This window comes from Meleagris gallopavo, chromosome 12 (genome assembly GCF_000146605.3).
Source record: "Meleagris gallopavo isolate NT-WF06-2002-E0010 breed Aviagen turkey brand Nicholas breeding stock chromosome 12, Turkey_5.1, whole genome shotgun sequence".
NCBI classification, from domain to species: Eukaryota; Metazoa; Chordata; class Aves; order Galliformes; family Phasianidae; genus Meleagris; species Meleagris gallopavo.
This window is the reverse complement of record NC_015022.2, coordinates 19,550,678-19,568,050: the sequence shown is the minus strand read 5'-3', so window position 1 is coordinate 19,568,050 and position 17,373 is coordinate 19,550,678. Positions and strand designations below refer to the sequence as shown.

The window sequence follows — 17,373 nt, the reverse complement described above, 5'->3', positions numbered from 1 at the left end:
TTAAGACTATTTTGACACAGCACTGATGAGGCCACACCTGGAGTACTGTGTCCAGTTCAGGACTCCTCAGTGCAAGAGAGACATGGAGCTGATGATAAAAGTCCATCGGGGCCGCTGAAATGATTCAGAGTCTGAAGCATTTTTTGTATAAGGAAAGGCTGGAGAGCTGGGGCAGTTTGGCTTGGAGAAGAGCAGGCCTGCAGGGGCAAGAAGGATCCAATCTGATCAATGTATATTAATGTTTGAAGGCATTGTGTAATGAAGATTGAGCCAGGCTCTATTTGGTGGTTTCTAAGGGCAGGGCAGGAGGTAATAGATGTAAACTGAGACACAGGAGGTTCCATCAGAACGTCAGGACACACTGTATTTCCTGCGAGGGTAACTAAGCAGCGGGATAGGTTGTCTGGTGAGGCTAGGAGATCCTTTCCTTTGTGACTGTTCAGAAGCTGTTTGAACACTGTCCTGGGCAACTGGCTGAAGGTGATGTTGCTTGAGCAGTGAGATTGGATGAGAAGATTTCCAGTGGTCCCTTTCATTTTCATTCTATGGAGACTTCAGGGTGATGAGCAAGTCAAGTGCAGCTGGGGAGGGAAGGAGACAGGAGGATCAGCTTGTACCTTGTTGGTAGTTGTGAGCTGTTATATGGGTTGGTATGCTTGAATGGTTCCTTTGACCTTTTTATCTCTTAAATTATGATATCTTAAAATTAACCACGTGGAAAAATTACTCGTTCTCATTGCTTATTTTCTTTTGTAGCCTGTACCTGTTCAAATTGGGTCTTGCCCCCCAAATTCAGGATTTATATGGGAAAGTGGACTTCACAGGTAAAAATAAAAATAAAAAAATAAAGTTTGTACCAGTATGCGCTGCCTTTATTTCAGCTGTAGGAGATATTGTCTAAGTCAATAAAAGGATTGTTAATGTAGGTTTCCTAAATGCAAATTAAATTAGATACTAATGGTTGTGAAGAGTTCCAGAAGTTAAGCGGAAGGTTTGTTTTGGATGCTTATTAGCCAGGTTGTTAAATAGTCGTTGGTTCACTACCATTGTTTTCACAAATAACAGCCCCTTAGTTTTTCACTCCTGTTGAAAGGTGATTTGATGTCACTTTTATCCCCTTGGGAGATGCTTCACTTCAGTGCTTGGTAAGCAGTTCTGGTCTCCTTTAAGAGTTGAAAGTAGAGCTGCGTGTGCCCACACAGATACCTCCTCAAAGTTTCAGTTGCTTGATTGTTGCAGAAGTGCCTGATTTTGTGTGTTTTGTGTTGGTGAGATTACTAAGGGCATACCTGATTTAAAAGCTGTGTTTTCCTGCACAGCATTTACTAATTGTGCCTATGAAAAGCTAACCTTAAAGGGCGCTGCTTTTGGGTTATTTGGCGTTTATCAGCAGCATGTCTTCATATTCTCCATCCCCTTTTCTGCTGGAGGAAAAAACATTGTTCGGGCATCTTCCTGACCTGTTTGCTGCCATCTTTGAAGCACCTCAGAATAACGGAGTGTGTTTCTAGATATTTGAGTTATGCGATGTTTTCTCATGGGAAAGAACACAGAGTACTTCTGTACGAGTTTCTGGGATAAATACAAATTTTAGGAAGATGTGCAAAATTACGGCAGTTTCTGTTTATTTTGCTTACTTTTACAGAGTTATACTCAAAGTATAAATGAAACAATGATTTGTTATTTACTGTAGTTTTTCCAGCCTTTCCTGTAGCCACAGCTAATACTGCAGAGCTGGTTCCTAGTGTCCTATAGATTGTGCAACACTTTTTTTTAATATATGTTTCAGAGGAAGAAATCAGTAATATGAGGCTTGAACTGGAGAAGTACGGCATTCAGATGCCTGCCTTCAGCAAGATTGGAGGAATTCTAGCAAATGAACTCTCTGTGGATGAAGCAGCACGTAGGTTTCATTTTTGTGATTATTCAGACCAAAATATTGTATACTGAGCGTCCGGTTTTACGTCCCTTGCTGTAAGAAAAATACAGACCTGGTTTTGCTTTCTAGTTAACTGCCAGATAACTTTTCACTTTTCAGTCAAGTTCTCAGTGTTTAACAGGACTGTTATGTTTGTGAGTAACTAACAGGCTTCTTTTTCAGTACATGCTGCTGTCATTGCCATTAATGAGGCAATTGACCACCAGGTTCCAGCTGACACTCTTGTGGCAATGAAGAACCCTAATGCCATGCTAATCAATCTTGATGATCACTTGGAATCTACTTACCAAGACACTCTGTACAGAGCGAAAAAAGACAAGATGGAGAATGCTAAAAACAGGGTAAGTAAATCTTTTTAAACTAGCTATTTGTTCGTATTGTAATTTTATGTTGTAGTTTTAAGCTTTAGGGGAGTGCTGAGTGAGTGTGTTACAGTCCTGTGAGAGTAGTATTAGGGGGATTTATTCCTGCTGATATTCTAATACTGGCCCAGTAATCTGTTTTCCTATTGTAGAAGACAGGCAGCAATAGTTGCATTACTCTATTCAGCTCTGGATTATGGGTTGCATATGTACATGCAGCATTCATATCATCCTTTATACTTTGGGAATTTTCAGGCAAAATTGATATATTTTTACAACAATTAAATGGTCAGAATAACCAACTGACCCTCAGAGATTCTGGGTAATTTTAGAACACTGCATAACAAATATTCTACTTATATTATTGGCCTTCCATGTTCTGGAGTTCTACTATGTGTTCATATAGAGCCTGTAAACTGGATTAAGGTGTTTCTGTGCTGTTCAAATTGGAGTTTGTGTAGTTTTAGGACTTCTTGCATATGTAGGACACAGATAGCTGTAAGAGAGGGAGTTCACCTATGTATAGGTGGTTAACCAACTTTTTCCACGACAGGATCACAAAATGTCTTTGTGAAAACGAAGGAGATCGATTCATTTTTATTTTATCTTCAGATTTCCTCAGAAAATTCGGAGAGAGAGAGAGATGTATATGAAGAACTTCTGACTCAAGCTGAGATTCAGGGAAACATCAATAAAGTGAACAGTAGGTATCGTGCTAAAATAATAGTTCTGATTAAAAGCATAGTTAAAAATGATACCTGTGCTCCTCCTTGCATTCAGTATCAAGCAGAAAGCTTCTGGAGTGCTAACATAAATGGAAGGGAGCTCTTCTGTTGCATTTTTTTGTTTGTTTGAACATGTATGTAGTTGCAAGCTGTATTTATTTGACTTCTGCTGCCCTTCCTTAAGAGAATGGATTGTCTGTGCTGCTGCTGGAGCTTCATTGCCATCCTCCTATCCCTCTGAGTAACACGTTATGTCCATCCTTCAGTCTCTCGTTGAAGTACTGCTTTGCAATTGGCTTTGGAAGTCTTCCATTCAGATTACATGCCTAATTTGACACCTATCAGATGTAAGACTATTTCTGAGCAATAGGTTATATAGGTGATGGGACTTACTCGTTTAATGTTTCTCTGAAAATTCTGCTTTACTATTGCTAGCGTGTGCAGCCATATCCAAGATTGACCTAGCTTTGGAACAAGGAGATGCGTTAGCTCTGTATGAAGCTTTGGCAACACCAGCCCTGGGACTCCGAGGATTGCTACGAGAAAATTGTGACTGGTATTTCAAGCAGTTTTTGAGTGATAGGCAGCAGAAACAGGAGGTATGCAAAAGCCTGGATCACTGTGATTGCTGATTTACATTTTTATTTATTTCCCTTTCACCATCTCATTGTCCTTTGCATGCTAATTGCTTGCAATATAAATGCATAACAGTTTAGTGTTGCTTTGGAAAAACTTTATAGACGTAACCATACATTAAACATTGTTTAGTTTTCATCTCTGCGTATGAAAGGCCAGTGTAATGCTCATACGTATAGGTAGGTATATGTAATTAAAATACTTTGACCAAACTTTAAATTATGTATAGAACCGTACAATATAGGCACATATTTCCTCTTATTTTACTATTCTCAGTGGTCAGACAGTGTGGATATTTGTGCTTTATAAGTATCCATTGGATAAGCACTGTACTACTTTCACTGTGGAAAATCCTGTCCATAATCAAGGTTGACATTAGTTTTTCATTTCAAGCCAACCCTACGGTGGGTTTTAGATGTATGCTACTTAAAAAATTTATGTAGTAGATTTAAAAAACAGTGTTGTCTCAGTTATTACAAGGTCATACACATTAATGGGGGAAAATAGGGGGCTATGAAGGTGGTTACTTCTAGTATATTTCTTCAGTGAATTATTTTTTGAAAAGGTACACCCAAGCAGAATCGTAAGGTATTGTGTGCCTTTAGACCCAAGAAAAATGTGGACAAATTAGTTGTACAGTTTCAGCAAACTAGATCTTGGGCACTGTGGTAGATGCATATGTACGTTATGGGTGTAAAATACCGTGACTTGATTGCATTACTGTGACTAATTGAAGTGCCTTAAGGAAAGGCTGTTTCCTTCTGTGTGTTTATTCCTTTTGCTGAGCTATTTGCACTGAATGAGCTGATGTTTTCCCTGATTTTTTTTTTTTTTTTTTTTTTTTCTTCCTCAGGCTGGCATTGCAGGTCTTCTGCAGAAGGAGGATTTACAGTTGGGTGTGGATGCTGCTAACAGAGCAGCACAACAATATCAGCAAAGTAAGGAGTGGCAAAAATGATAGTGACAAAATATCTGTGGGATGTGATCAGGATGAGAAAGCACGATGTTTGTGTTCATGTGAGATTATACCAGGGCTATCTCAGACTATTATGGATGTTCTTTAAGTAGTTTGAGGCTACTGAAAAGTGAAAAATAATCATGACAGCTAGCTCTGGTGTCTTCTATCAAGCTCTTAAAGATACTGCTTGAGATAACAGCAAATCAGATGAAATGCTGAGCAACATGGAACTTGTGTCCACCTTAAATAATTCTTTTCTTAGGCAGTTTGTGTTAGATTTTGTTCTATGGACCTGTGAAGGAAATGTGGATTGCTCCATGAGGTGTTAAAACTAGCTTACCTGTTGACTACTGACATAAGTCTTACTTGATTTGAGCTATGGAACTTTTAGCTTCTTTTTTTTTTTTTTAATGGCTGTTTCTAAGTATCAGATAGCGAATAAAATGTAGATCTCAGGATTTTTTTAATCAGTTGCTTCTGATACCATGCAAAACTCTCTTCTGGAGAAAGTTCCAGAAGCTTTCAGTGTTTAATTCTGGCTGTACAATAGCAATTAGCTCAATTTATAACACATAAAAAGAAAGCTAATAGGGATCTGGTTACGGGCAGTTTAAATTACAAGAGGGAGATTGTGCAGGTCTAGTAACTAGGAGGTTACCTTCAAAGTGCCTTACTGATTCCAAATACTACTTGATGTTTATTTACCTATTTGTGCTATGTTAAAGTGAAAACGCTGTAGGGTATAGAGAACGCAGTAGAATGCCTGGTACTACCATGACCAGTAATAGATACTGGAAGAAAAAGTTGTTATGAATTGCCTATGAAAAACATTGGCAGTTTTGAGGCTTCTTATTGGCAGAAGTTGGTGAGACAGTCCCCTGGTAATCAGACAAAAGGTAAACTGGTTTAAAAATGAGTCTTACTTTAAAGAGGGCATTATGTAGTCTGGCTGTTTACAATAACGCAAGACTAGTTGGGTGAATAACTGATTGGAAAACCTGTAAGGGAATTACTTTTTTTTTTTTTTAGGTTAGGGATCTTATTATTGAATACAGTAAAAGTACTCTCATTACTGGGAGCCCAACTGTCTGCGTTCCTTGTTCTCATGCTGCCTCTTCAAACTTCTAGGGCTGGCAGCAGTGACCAGAATTAATGCTGCAATTAGAATGGGTGATGCTGATAAGACTGTAGCAGAAATGATGAATCCAGAGGCCCAGCTACCAGAGGTTTATGAATTTGCTGCCAATCTTTATCAAAAGGAGCTGGCCACCTTGCAGCAACAAAGCCACGATGTAAGTAATATATTCTTATTTCTGTAAATTGATATGGATCACCAAATCTACCTTGTCTGTTTCACTAAATGTGCCTGTCTTGAGTGTTCATAGAACTGCATTGATGCTTAGTCTGTTCTGATTGATGCTTAATCTTTAAGTCTTGAGCTACTTGACACTGTAAGGTTCTATTTTAATCTCTTGGTGTTCTAGCAGTAGTTTGTGAAGAGCAAGTATAATTGATCTGTGTTCCCCTTTGTATGCAGGGCAACCTCACCCATGCAGAATTATCTGTTGCTGTAGAGATGCTCTCTTCTGTGGCTGTGATTAACAGGGCTTTGGATTCGGGGGATGTGAGTACAGTGTGGAGACAACTGAGCAATCCTGTCACAGGGCTGACAAACATTGAGGATGAGAACTCTCAGAGGTGAGTGTTTTGAAGGTTAATGCCTGTCTTTGATATTGCTTACATTCATGAGAGTTCAGGTTTTTGTTTTTTTTCCCCTTACACTTCAGGTTCTTTCACTGGTTACTACAATATTAATTTATTCTCTCTTGGTTCTTGCATCTTGTCTTTGCATTTACCATTTCTTACTGATCTGAATTAAGTACTGTCTCTCCTTTATCAAGATTTCACAACAAAGCTATGTTCTGGTACTATTAGGTTCTCAATTGCACTAGGCCAGCTCATCCACTGTGTTTTTTGTCTGGAACTATCATTTGGTGTTTTAGTGCTTTTCTTGATTGTTTTGCACTGGAGCTGACCACCTTGCTTACGGTCTTATGTCTTTTTCCTATTCCCTCTCTCATATATGTCAGTTCTTCCATTTTGTGTTTAGTTCTCATTGCTGTCTTGTGTGTTCCCTGGCCAGTTTTTCATTACATGATACTTGCTGGTTTTGATTTTTGTTCTTTGACAGATATATTGATGATCTGATGAAGCTGAAAGCTCAAATGCATGCAGAAGAAAATGAATTTATCACGTGGAATGATATCCAGTCATGTGTGGATCGTGTGAACTTAGCTGTGCATGAAGAACATGAAAGTAAGTTTTGCTTGATTAGTACTGGACTGATCCTGGATCATAAGGTATGCTGAAACTAGGTGCATGCCAATAAAAAAATCTTGTTGATTGGTTCATATAGACTGAGATAGTTGCCTTTTGCCATTGCTTCTTGTGTAGCTGAGTTCACCTGAAAAGGCTATAATCTAGAGAGGGTTAAAATTTAATGTCAGAGCCTGAAATCTTGACTAGCTTTGCTTCCTGGATCTCCAAATAGACATGGGCTTCCTGTTTGGGTCATGTGATTAGATGAATTGAAGCTACATGAGCGCACACAATGTGCATGCGTACACCAAAGCCCTGGTTTTGCAGCCTTTTATTTGTAAGGCATCACAGCAGAAGTCTGGAAGTTCATGTAGTCCAGCTCCTCATTTCTTGTAACACTCCCATAATCCATAAAACAATAGAGACAACAGAAACCCCAAACCAGCAACCATAAAATGCAGAAAATCTTATAATGACATAAGTTGACGTAATGACATAATTTTCGTAGGAAACTTAAATTCTTTCACCTGCTAGTGTTTCATAGAGTCATAAAATGGCCTGGGTTGAAAAGGACCACAGTCATCGCTTAGTTCCAACCCCCTGCTATGTGCAGGGTCACCAACCACCAGACCAGGCTGTGCAGAGCCACATCCAGCCTGGCCTTGAATGGCTCCAGGGGAATCCACAATCTCCTTTGGCAACCTGTTCCAGTGCAAATATGTTCCAGTTTCTGGTGTGCCTCTGTGCATGGATACTTTTTATCTAGTATCTGAGGAAATTCTCAAGCCATACCAGCATGTACCCTCCTACTGTCCTGATATTTGGTTTCAAATTCAAAAATGCTTTCTCATGAGGAGCTGGAACATACTGTTGTTTCACAGAGTAGTCTTTTTCTGCCCCTGTTGGCTAACTAATCAAGGATAATTACTGCTTATCTTCTGTGCCCTTTCCTAGGTCAAAAGTTGCTATATCTGTTTTTCTTCATTCTTCATGAGATCAAGTAGTGTCAACCTTAGTGTGTGTTTTCGTAAGAAAGGTTTTTCTCTTCCTACTTTCCCCCAGCACTTATGGGGAGAGAAGCATGTATAAAGGTGTACACACTGTAAGAGGAAGCAAGCAGTCTGTACCATAGTCTACCTAGGTGATGGAAAGTTGTCAGTTTAAGGACAAAAAAAAAATGAACGCATTCTGAGGGCTGAATAATACTGAGAGGGAAATGCAAGTGATGCTGAGACAAAACATGTTGTTATGGCCTAGACATCAGCGTGAAAAGATACTCCGAACACACCTGGGTGCTTTCCTGTGCAACCTACTTTAGCGAGCCTGCTTATAGTGAGGGGTTTGGTCAACGTGATCTCCAGAGATCCCTTCCAACCCCTATGATTTTTGTGGATTGTGATTCTCTAAATGAACTGCATAACAGTTCAAATTAAACAGATTTCATCTAGTTGTTGGTGATGTGGAAACTTAAGATGAAAGATCTGGTGTGCTAGCAGTAATGGAAGCAAATAATGTTAGATCTTTTAATAGAAAGCCTACAATTAGGTATTTATGTGTGTTAGGCTGTGAAATCACTAATAAAGTAGAATAGAGAACAGTAAGAACAAAAAAAATCTAGCACTACTGAATGTGGAAAGAGGAAGAATGGACTGACATTTTAAGTGGATTTTACTAAGTGTGCTGTGCAGCTCATTACTACTACTTCAATGTGTTTAAAATTTTTAATTTTAAGTTTTCTGTCAAAAGAAATAGAGAAAAAGCATAAATTGGACAATACCTAGTTGTTGTTTCCTATCTTACTGTATGTTTCTGTGTAAAAACAGTGGAGTTCTGCCTGCAATCTATGCAGCTGCAGCCATGAAAGATAAATAGAAGTGTATATTGGAAGCCAGTTTGATTGCATATGTATGAGAACAAAAGTAGATATGCGAATATGTAAAATTTACACAGCTTATTTTTTTTGCTAAGCATAATTTACAGATGATGACAACCAACGTAGAAGAATAAAGACAATACAGAATGACATATGTTTCACTACATTCTTGAAAGCCATGGTTAAGAGAACAATCCAATGGCCCAGTTTCACAGAAACAGTGAAATTGTGTGCATTTAAAAAATAAAGTATAGGATAGAAAGAATTCTAATGGTAGTCTTGGTCCACTACCAGCTATAACTTTGAATAATATGTAAAAGGAAGGCTTTTTATGTGTCTTCATAATGTTCTTGAAGTATGCCTCTGTGGATTGATGTAGATAACAAGTTTCGTAGAATCATGGAATGTCCCAAGTTGGAAGGGACCCACAAGCATCCAACTTCTGGCTCTGCTCAGGACCACCTAAAAATCAGACTGTATGTCTGAGAGCATTGTCCAAATGCTTCTTGAACTCTGGCAAGCTTATTGCTGTGACCACTGCCCTGGGGGAGGCTGTTCCAGTGCCTGACCACTGGAAAAAGAAATCCAACTCAAATCTCCCCTATCACATCTGCAGGCTGTTCCCTTGGGTTCTGTTGTTGGTCGCCAGGGAACGATCAGTGCCTGCCCCTCTGCTGCCCCTAGTCAGGAAGCTATAAACTACCATGAAGTTTTCACTCAGTCTCTTCTCTGGACTGAGGACTTCAGCCACTCTTTGTGTGTCTTCCCCTCTAGACCATCCTTTGGACACTTTCTAGTAGTTGTATGTCCTTTTCATACTGTGGTGACCCAAACTGTACACAGTACTCAAGATGAGGCTGCAACAATGCAGTGTAGAGTGGGACAGTCCCATTGTCTTGACCTGCTAGCAGTGCTGTGCTTGATGCGCTCCAGAATACTGTTGGCCCTCCTGGCTTCCTGGGAGCACTGTTCACTCATATTCAACTTATTGTCGACCAAGACCTCAAATCTGTTTCATTGTGGCTGCTCTCCAGCATCTCCACCCTCAGTCTGTATGTATAGCTAGGGTCGCCCTTCCCCAGGTGCTAAATTTCTTGCAGTTGGTGATTGCTCAGCTCTCTAATTTCTCAGGATCTCTATGCAAGGCCTCTTCACCCTCAACAGATTCAGTAGCTCCTCCCAATTTAGTGTTGTCAGTAAACTTGCTCATAACACCTTCTAGTCCCACATCCAAGTCTTTACGAAAACATTAAAGAAAATTGGCCCTAAAATATAGCCTTGGGGAATCCCTGGAATGACTGACTGCCAGACTGATGTGACCTTGTTTACTGTAGCCCTTTGGGCCAGACCCATCAGTCACTTTCACCTACTGCATTATGTTTTTGTCAAGTCGTATGCTGGACATTTTGTCCAGGATTCTGTGAGAAACAGTACTGAAAACTTTACTGAAATCCAAAAAGCCATCAACTGGCTTTTCTAGGTAAAATACATAGGTGACCTTACCATTAAAGAAAGTATAGTTAGTTAAATGGTACCTTAAATGGTGCTTTTTTACAGCAGTCTTTTCAGCAATCCTGGTTCTTGTGGTGTCCGTAGTGTGTATTTTTCCCTAATCTTTGCTCTATCCAAATAGCAGTTCCTACTATAAAACATTCCACTTTGTGATTCTCCTACTGTGTGCAGAAGAAAAAGCTGCAGTCTTTGGGTATGTTAACCAAAGTTGTATCCACTCTGAGCTCCTCGCTTTCTTCTAAAAGATCTTTGTTCTAAACTATCAAACTGATTTGAATTGTTGCTTCTTTCAGCAAGGAATTGAATCACATGATCTCTGGGTGTCAATTCCAACCAAAATTACTTCATAATTTGCTGTAGGTTTGGCATGTATGACTCAGGCTTTGTTCACATTTAGCAACTATAAGCTATCTATTTATGTCTATTTTTATTTAGTTGAACTGTAGTTCTTGCTGTCCTTGGCAGCACCCGCATCTTTTGTAATACAGTTAATACAACATGCATCCAATAAATCATGATACTTAAAATACGAAGGTACTGTCTTTTTGAATGGCGTTCTGTGCAAATCTTCAGCTTAGTCTGAAGAGCTTTATTCTTGAAAACTTGTAACTTACTAGCCCTGGCCACTCAGGTTTTGGTAATTCTCTTCTAGTGGATTTGAGCTACATGCTGAAGAACTCAGTTCTGTCCATTCATGTGGTCTCCACGAGGGATATTTTTTTTTTCCTTTTTTGCTTTATTTATTACCATGTCCAGAAATATGTGGCTTCTTTAAGATGGAGAAGTTGTCTTGCTTTCTCTACTAGTAGAAAATGATTACTATTAGAAATGTTGCTATTCTCAGCTGGTATTTGGTTTAGCACTAATAGCACTTTTCTTCCAAAGCACAGTTTTGTGATTATAGTAAAGGGTTGGATCTTTGTATTTCTTCTTCTATCCCTTTCTCTCTAGGGATTTTGGCAATTGGGCTTATCAACGAGGCGCTGGATGAAGGAGACACCAAAAAAACTCTGCAAGCCTTACAGATTCCTGCAGCAAAACTGGAGGGTGTAACCCCAAAGGTAGCTCAGCATTATCAAGACACACTACTTCGGGCTAAGAGAGAGAAAGCACAGGTGAGTGTAGTTAAAAGCACCTCTCAAAAAGCCTTTGCATCTATGTACTGAGGGCATTCCTTATCTCAAAAGCTGGGAAACAGATCTGGAAATGAAAGGGTGAACACTACATGCTGTCAGCTGATCTTACCTGGCCAGTTTGGGTCTTTCTGTATGAAGGAAAGAGATATGCAGACATAACTCATGAATCTTTGTGAACCACAGAGATAGGCTTAAAGATATTAACTGCTTGAGATGGATTGCTCTAGCTAATCTTAGGTCCAGAATGGCATACGTACCTTTTTGGAGATATAAGGAGATGTGTTAAGTTTTATTTGTTTTTGTAAGAAAACAGTGTTTATTCTAATAGTTCTGAATTTCCAAATGCAAGTCTCCTTCAGTCTCACTTTTTTAGTGTTATATGTTAAATGTATCCATAGGTGTAGTTACATAAAGCAAAAATAAAGTTTCAGAAATGGGAAAAAAAAAAACTTGTTAGGTGATGAATTTGTTCAGGAGGAGGGAAAATAGAAAACAAAATATATGCTTGTAGCAAAATGTGTGTGGATGCCTGTCACTCACTAGCATCTCACTAGTGTCCTCGCTAGGGGACACTACAGATGCTATGTGTTTTTTGCATGGTTGTTGTCTGTTGTGGTAGCCATGGACTTCTACTGTCTTGTAAGGAGTTGCCACTTTGCGTAGCTGATTTATATGTACAGGTTTAAATGGAGAGAGGAAGAATGATCTCACCTTACTGGTTTTGGAAAGAAAATGAAACACTATGTGGGTGGTGTACATGCTTCTGATTTTTTTTTTTTATAGATGAGTGGGATGCTATTTTATTTCCTTATACTTACAAAGAAGTAGCAGATAGGCAACTGAAAGGAAGCATAAGAGTGTGTTTTTTTGTTTTTGTTTTTGTTTTTTTTAGTTATCTTTTCAGTTGTGGAGCTTGTTCTAATTCCGGCACGGATTTAGCATAGAGACTGAGATGATACTGTGTTCAACATTAGTGGTTTTTGTATGCTTGTTTGCTTTGGTTTTTTTTGTTTGTTTTGTTTTTTTGTTTGTTTGTTTTTTTACTAAGTATAAACCTTCACGATGGCAATGACTGAAAACTGCGCTGGTGATGCAAATCACTAAGCAGCTTCCTCAGTGGCCCTGAAAGGGTTAATGTTCCTCAGGAACCCATTTTGTGCTGAAGCATTTCCTCCTACTGAGTCAGAATGAAATAACAAATTCTTCTTAGTGTGCATGTAAGCTTCTGCCAGGCTGGATTGGTAACTTCAGTTGATATGAAATTACCTTATTTAGGCATATGTTCAATTTAGGGCTCCTCCCTGCAACATGGCAGTAATTTCAGAAATTGTGAGATCGTGGCACAGACTAGCATTGTGGGTAGGACAGTTGCTATCCTGAGTCAACTTGCTTACTAGCTGGTGACTTCTGTACCTTGGGACTGAGAGGGATTATAGTTCAGCACAAGGCAGGGGAGCTGGTGTACGATGCGTATTTCTCATGTGATGAGCATTGAGAGAAGCGTTAATCCTGTAGTGTGTTACACCGCATGTACTTTCTGGGAAGCCTGTGGCAGTGAATGCACGGGAAAGATCAGACAGCTTTGATAGTCCTTGCATTGATGACTCTGCTGGTAGAGATAACAATCCAAGAGTTTGTTCCTTTAAGTCTCCCATCCTTCCCCAGACAGGAATTTCTACATTGTTGAAGCAGTCATGGGACTCCTTGGATATTCAGATAAAATTTGTTAAAGGGATGTAAGTTTCAAACCAAAGCAGAGGGTAATGTGGAGGGTATGTAAGGAAATGTTAATTTTCAATCCTGCCCTAGAACTCTTAATGCTGGAATATAGTGGCTCTCTCTGCAGGGTGATTATTAATCCATGTCAGAAGTAAATGTTTCCTGTGTCCTGTTTGTACAACAGGAGTTGTTAGAGGGATGGCAACTGCTTCTTAAGGTTTCTTTCCGTACCTCCAGGAAGCAACAGTGGGTGTGGAGGAACTGTGCTTGGCAGCTGCTGGACTATTGTTCATTATGTGTGTTTTGGGGCTTGCTAAACACTTGCCTCTTAGAAAATTTCTGCATGTAACGTTATTTAATTAGGTTTCTTCAGCCAAAATATAAGGTACTGTGTGATCAGTACTCCACAGCAAATGGTCTGTTAAAACAGAGGCTTGAAACATGTTTTTACTGTTGTATGAATATACTGTTGTATATTCATATTTACCCCCAGTATATACAGTGCTTTTTGATTTGCTGGTACAGAAATCTGCAAACTTTTGTGGACAGAGACAAGAGTAGCCTGGTGTAGTGTTAGTTACCCATCAATTTTTAGTTGCTGCTCATGCATGTGCATTTCCACTTAATAAGTTTCCCTTAAGAACTCTTTGCAGCCTTGTACTGTGAAAGGACTATTGTTAGTCTATGTTTGTGTCCACATAAGTGGAAAAAAGCTTTTCAGAAAAAGACCTAGGAGTGCTGGTAGGCAGACACCAAAGTGAATGTGAGTCAGCAGTGTGCTACTGCTGCCTAGAAGGCTTCAGTAGAGAGGTGATCATTCCACTTGGCATTGGTGAGGCTGCACCTGGACTGTGTCCAGTTCTACCCTGCCCCCCAACAGGAGGCATGAATGTACTGGAGATAGGCCAGCATAGGGCCTCTGAGGTGCCTGAGGGACCGGAACACCTCTCCAGAGAGGAAAGCTGAGGGTGATGAGAGTCTTTAGTCTAGAGAGGAGAGGGCAGGGAGGGAATCTCTTCTTTGTATATGAAAACCTGGAAGCGAGGATGCAGTTGAGGACAAGAGGCATTGAGTACAAACTGGAGTTCAGGAGGTTCCATTTAAACTTCAGGTAGCACTTTACAGTGGAGGTGACTGAGCAGTAGCAGAAGTTGACCAAAGAGATACTGGAGTCTTTTCTTTGGAATTGGTCAAAAGCCATCTGGATATGGTCCATCCTGGATAACGTGCTCTGTGTGTCCCTGCTTGATCAAGGGGTACCACATGAGCTCAGAGGTCCCTTTCCATCTTAAATTGTTCTGTGACTTCTTTTTTTTTTTTTTTGTGTTCCTTGGAAAGGCACATCCTATTTGCAAATACAGCTTTAGGACTAACCAGTACAGATTTCTTGGTGTTGGGATGTCTTGATGTTTGTTTGATACCATTGATCAAATTTCTTGGTGGGAGAGTTCCTTTTCCTGAAAAGAGTTTTGGCGTGGTAATGCTGTAGTTGCTTCTGCTAGTAACAAATGTACATTATGGCCTTGTGCTGAAATTGATTAGAAAGATACTGAAATGCTTCCTGTATCCCTTGAAACTGCAATTGCTCAGAACTGGTGGTTTTATTTTGCTCAACCAGTGACACTCTTTTCCTCATGCTGTGAATACTTTCCTCATCATATTCTCTTCAGGACACTCAAGATGAAACAGCTGTGCTTTGGCTCGATGAAATTCAGGATGGGATTCAGAGGGCTAACAAGGACACTGAAGAGTCACAGAGATGTAAGTATTGTGGCAAATACTGTGATTCATTACCATTATCAACCAAATAGTCATCACCAAATGAAAGAATATGAGCAAGAAATGTAAACATGCAAAGGAAATTAAAGTACAAATGTTTGCTTCAGGTAGGTATAAATGTTTTTTCTTTCAACAATGAATATCACAGTCCTTAAATTTCAATTTTTTAAATCTTTTTGGAAGGATATGTTATTGCTTCAGTTGTGCTTGTGACTATGTTACTTCATTGGCAGGGATACCTATTGAATCTCTGTCAAATCGTTTGACATTTGCAGATAATTGTATCTGTCTGTGGTTGGGTAGTCAAGCATGAGGATGTTCATGTGCCCAGTTCTGTTGCATCTTAGCTTTCATTTGTGTTGTACTGTTGTCTTAATTCTATGAAGTATTTCTCAAACTACTTTTTTTTTTTTTTTTTTTGCACTAAGTGCAGGCAAAAATACGTATCAGTGCAGTTGGCAGGTGGACTATGCCAAAGAACATTTGGTCAAAAGCAGATTAAAGTATGTTTCTTTGAGCCTGAATAAGATCTTCAGATACCCTTACCTATCTGTGTGTGAACAGGCATTTACTCAGTGCTGAAAATGACTGTATCTCGTGTTTACTGCACAGTGAGATTCCTGTGGTTGATTTTGTACTGTGTTTGCAACAGAGTCTTGGAGCAGCCCTGTGTTAGCTCTTTCCTCATCTTTATCCTGTTGATAAATTGTTCTGTGTTCAGGTTGCTATTCTTGCTAGGAATGGTGCAGTCACTGGAAAGGTGCTTTTTGAGTCAGTTGTCCGTTGTGACTGGGCTCTGCAAGAAGAAACTGCCTTAACTACAGCTGTTGTCAGAGTACAGCTGAGTGAATGGATAAAACATTGTAGAGAAAAACTGTCAATAAATCAGCACCATAGTAGGACTAAGAGCGCAAAAATTATGTGCTGTCAGACACTGTACCATATACAGATGTACACTCTGTACTAAAAAGATTGTTGCACACCAAGTTGTCTTTTTTTAATCAGTATTTTTATATATAAATACAGTAAAGTATTTTGTACACTCGCGCATTGCTGTGCTCTCTTAAGTTTGCTGTGAGTCACTGAGCTCCTGACTGCCCAGGTAATCTGCCTCCTTCTGTTGTTGAAGTTTCCTTAGGAATTCTGGCCATTAACGAAGCAGTAGATCACGGAGATACCAGCCGTACCCTGAGTGCCTTGCGCTCACCAGATGTGGGGCTGTACGGAGTCACTCCAGAATGTGCAGAGACGTACCAGCGAGAGTTGGCAGAAGTCAAAAGGAGAAAAATGGCAACAGGTGAACCCCGAATAGCTAACTGTTAGTGCAGTAAAATTCAAGATTATTGCCTGTAGAATGGAAACGGGGAAAAAGCCTGTGAGGAGAAGTCTTGCGTTATGGATAGGTTGTTAGAATCTCATGTTATAGGGAACTGAGGCTGCCTTGTAAGCTGAAGTCTTTATTAAAGGAAAGGGGAGAAAAAAAAAAAAAAGGTAGGGGGGAAATTAAAAGTTAACAGTGAAATATTCCCCACTTGTAGAATATATTGTGCTTAGGTAGTTCTTGCAATGATTCATTGGAGTTTCAGGCATTTCTTCTATTGCTTGGAGGAAGGAGCCTCTGCATGCATTTCCTTCTTGTATTTGTATGTGAGGAAGATAGACACATTTGCTTTCAACATACCGCCATTTCTGCTTTCAGGAGGCAATGGCAGTGAATGGGTGAAACACTGGGTGAGAGGAGGCTATCATTATTATCATAACCTGAGGACTAAAGAGGGAGGATGGGATGAACCAACTGAATTTGTGCAAAATGACACGCAGCTGTCACGGGAGGAGATACAGGTAAAATACAAGCTCTTTTTCTCTTAAGTTGAAGTTGCCACTATTTCAGGCCTTATTGCAACTTTACTACTGTGGTGAAACACTACTTCTTAATGTTAACAAGCTTTGTAGCTTATTTCACTGTTCATTGTCTACCTTTGCACATCAACACCTCTTTGTCCTATTGTGGAAAATGTGTACACCTTTATCACCAGAACAAGACTGTGGTGTTGCTGTTTACCGAAAAGCAACTTGTGAGTTTCTCTTGAGCATAATACAGAAGCCGCTGTGTAACATCTCATTTTTGCATCTCCATTTTCTCTTCCTGGCTCTTCTTCCTACCATAACACTAATCTAGAGCACTATATCTGGAGTCACGGCAGCATACAACCGAGAGCAGTTGTGGCTGGCCAATGAGAACCTGATTGTGAAGCTTCAGGCTTGTTGTCGAGGCTATCTTGTTCGTCAGGAGTTCAACTCCAGAATGAGCTTTTTGAAGAAACAAGTTCCAGCCATCACTTGCATCCAGGTATAAAATCACTTAATTCTGTTTGAAACTTGTACTTGTCAGTTGCTCTCTATATGCACGCTTAC

The 17,373-nt window shown here is 39.7% G+C and overlaps 1 protein-coding gene across 1 annotated transcript in view; it reads left to right on the top strand.

Moving 5' to 3' along the window:
* Window positions 1-679: 679 nt before the first annotated feature.
* Window positions 680-17,373, top strand: part of IQGAP1 (IQ motif containing GTPase activating protein 1) — a gene marked incomplete at its 5' end in the record, with an annotated part of 38,660 nt that continues 21,966 nt past the window's right edge. Inside the window, 14 exons of the mRNA XM_010717713.2 lie at window positions 680-824; window positions 1,790-1,903; window positions 2,102-2,280; window positions 2,914-3,004; window positions 3,462-3,625; window positions 4,516-4,600; window positions 5,749-5,912; window positions 6,158-6,318; window positions 6,812-6,936; window positions 11,276-11,439; window positions 14,850-14,940; window positions 16,088-16,255; window positions 16,658-16,800; window positions 17,138-17,308. Of these exons, the coding sequence (XP_010716015.2) occupies window positions 680-824; window positions 1,790-1,903; window positions 2,102-2,280; window positions 2,914-3,004; window positions 3,462-3,625; window positions 4,516-4,600; window positions 5,749-5,912; window positions 6,158-6,318; window positions 6,812-6,936; window positions 11,276-11,439; window positions 14,850-14,940; window positions 16,088-16,255; window positions 16,658-16,800; window positions 17,138-17,308 (1,965 nt within the window). The remainder of the gene's footprint in view (window positions 825-1,789; window positions 1,904-2,101; window positions 2,281-2,913; window positions 3,005-3,461; window positions 3,626-4,515; window positions 4,601-5,748; window positions 5,913-6,157; window positions 6,319-6,811; window positions 6,937-11,275; window positions 11,440-14,849; window positions 14,941-16,087; window positions 16,256-16,657; window positions 16,801-17,137; window positions 17,309-17,373) is intronic.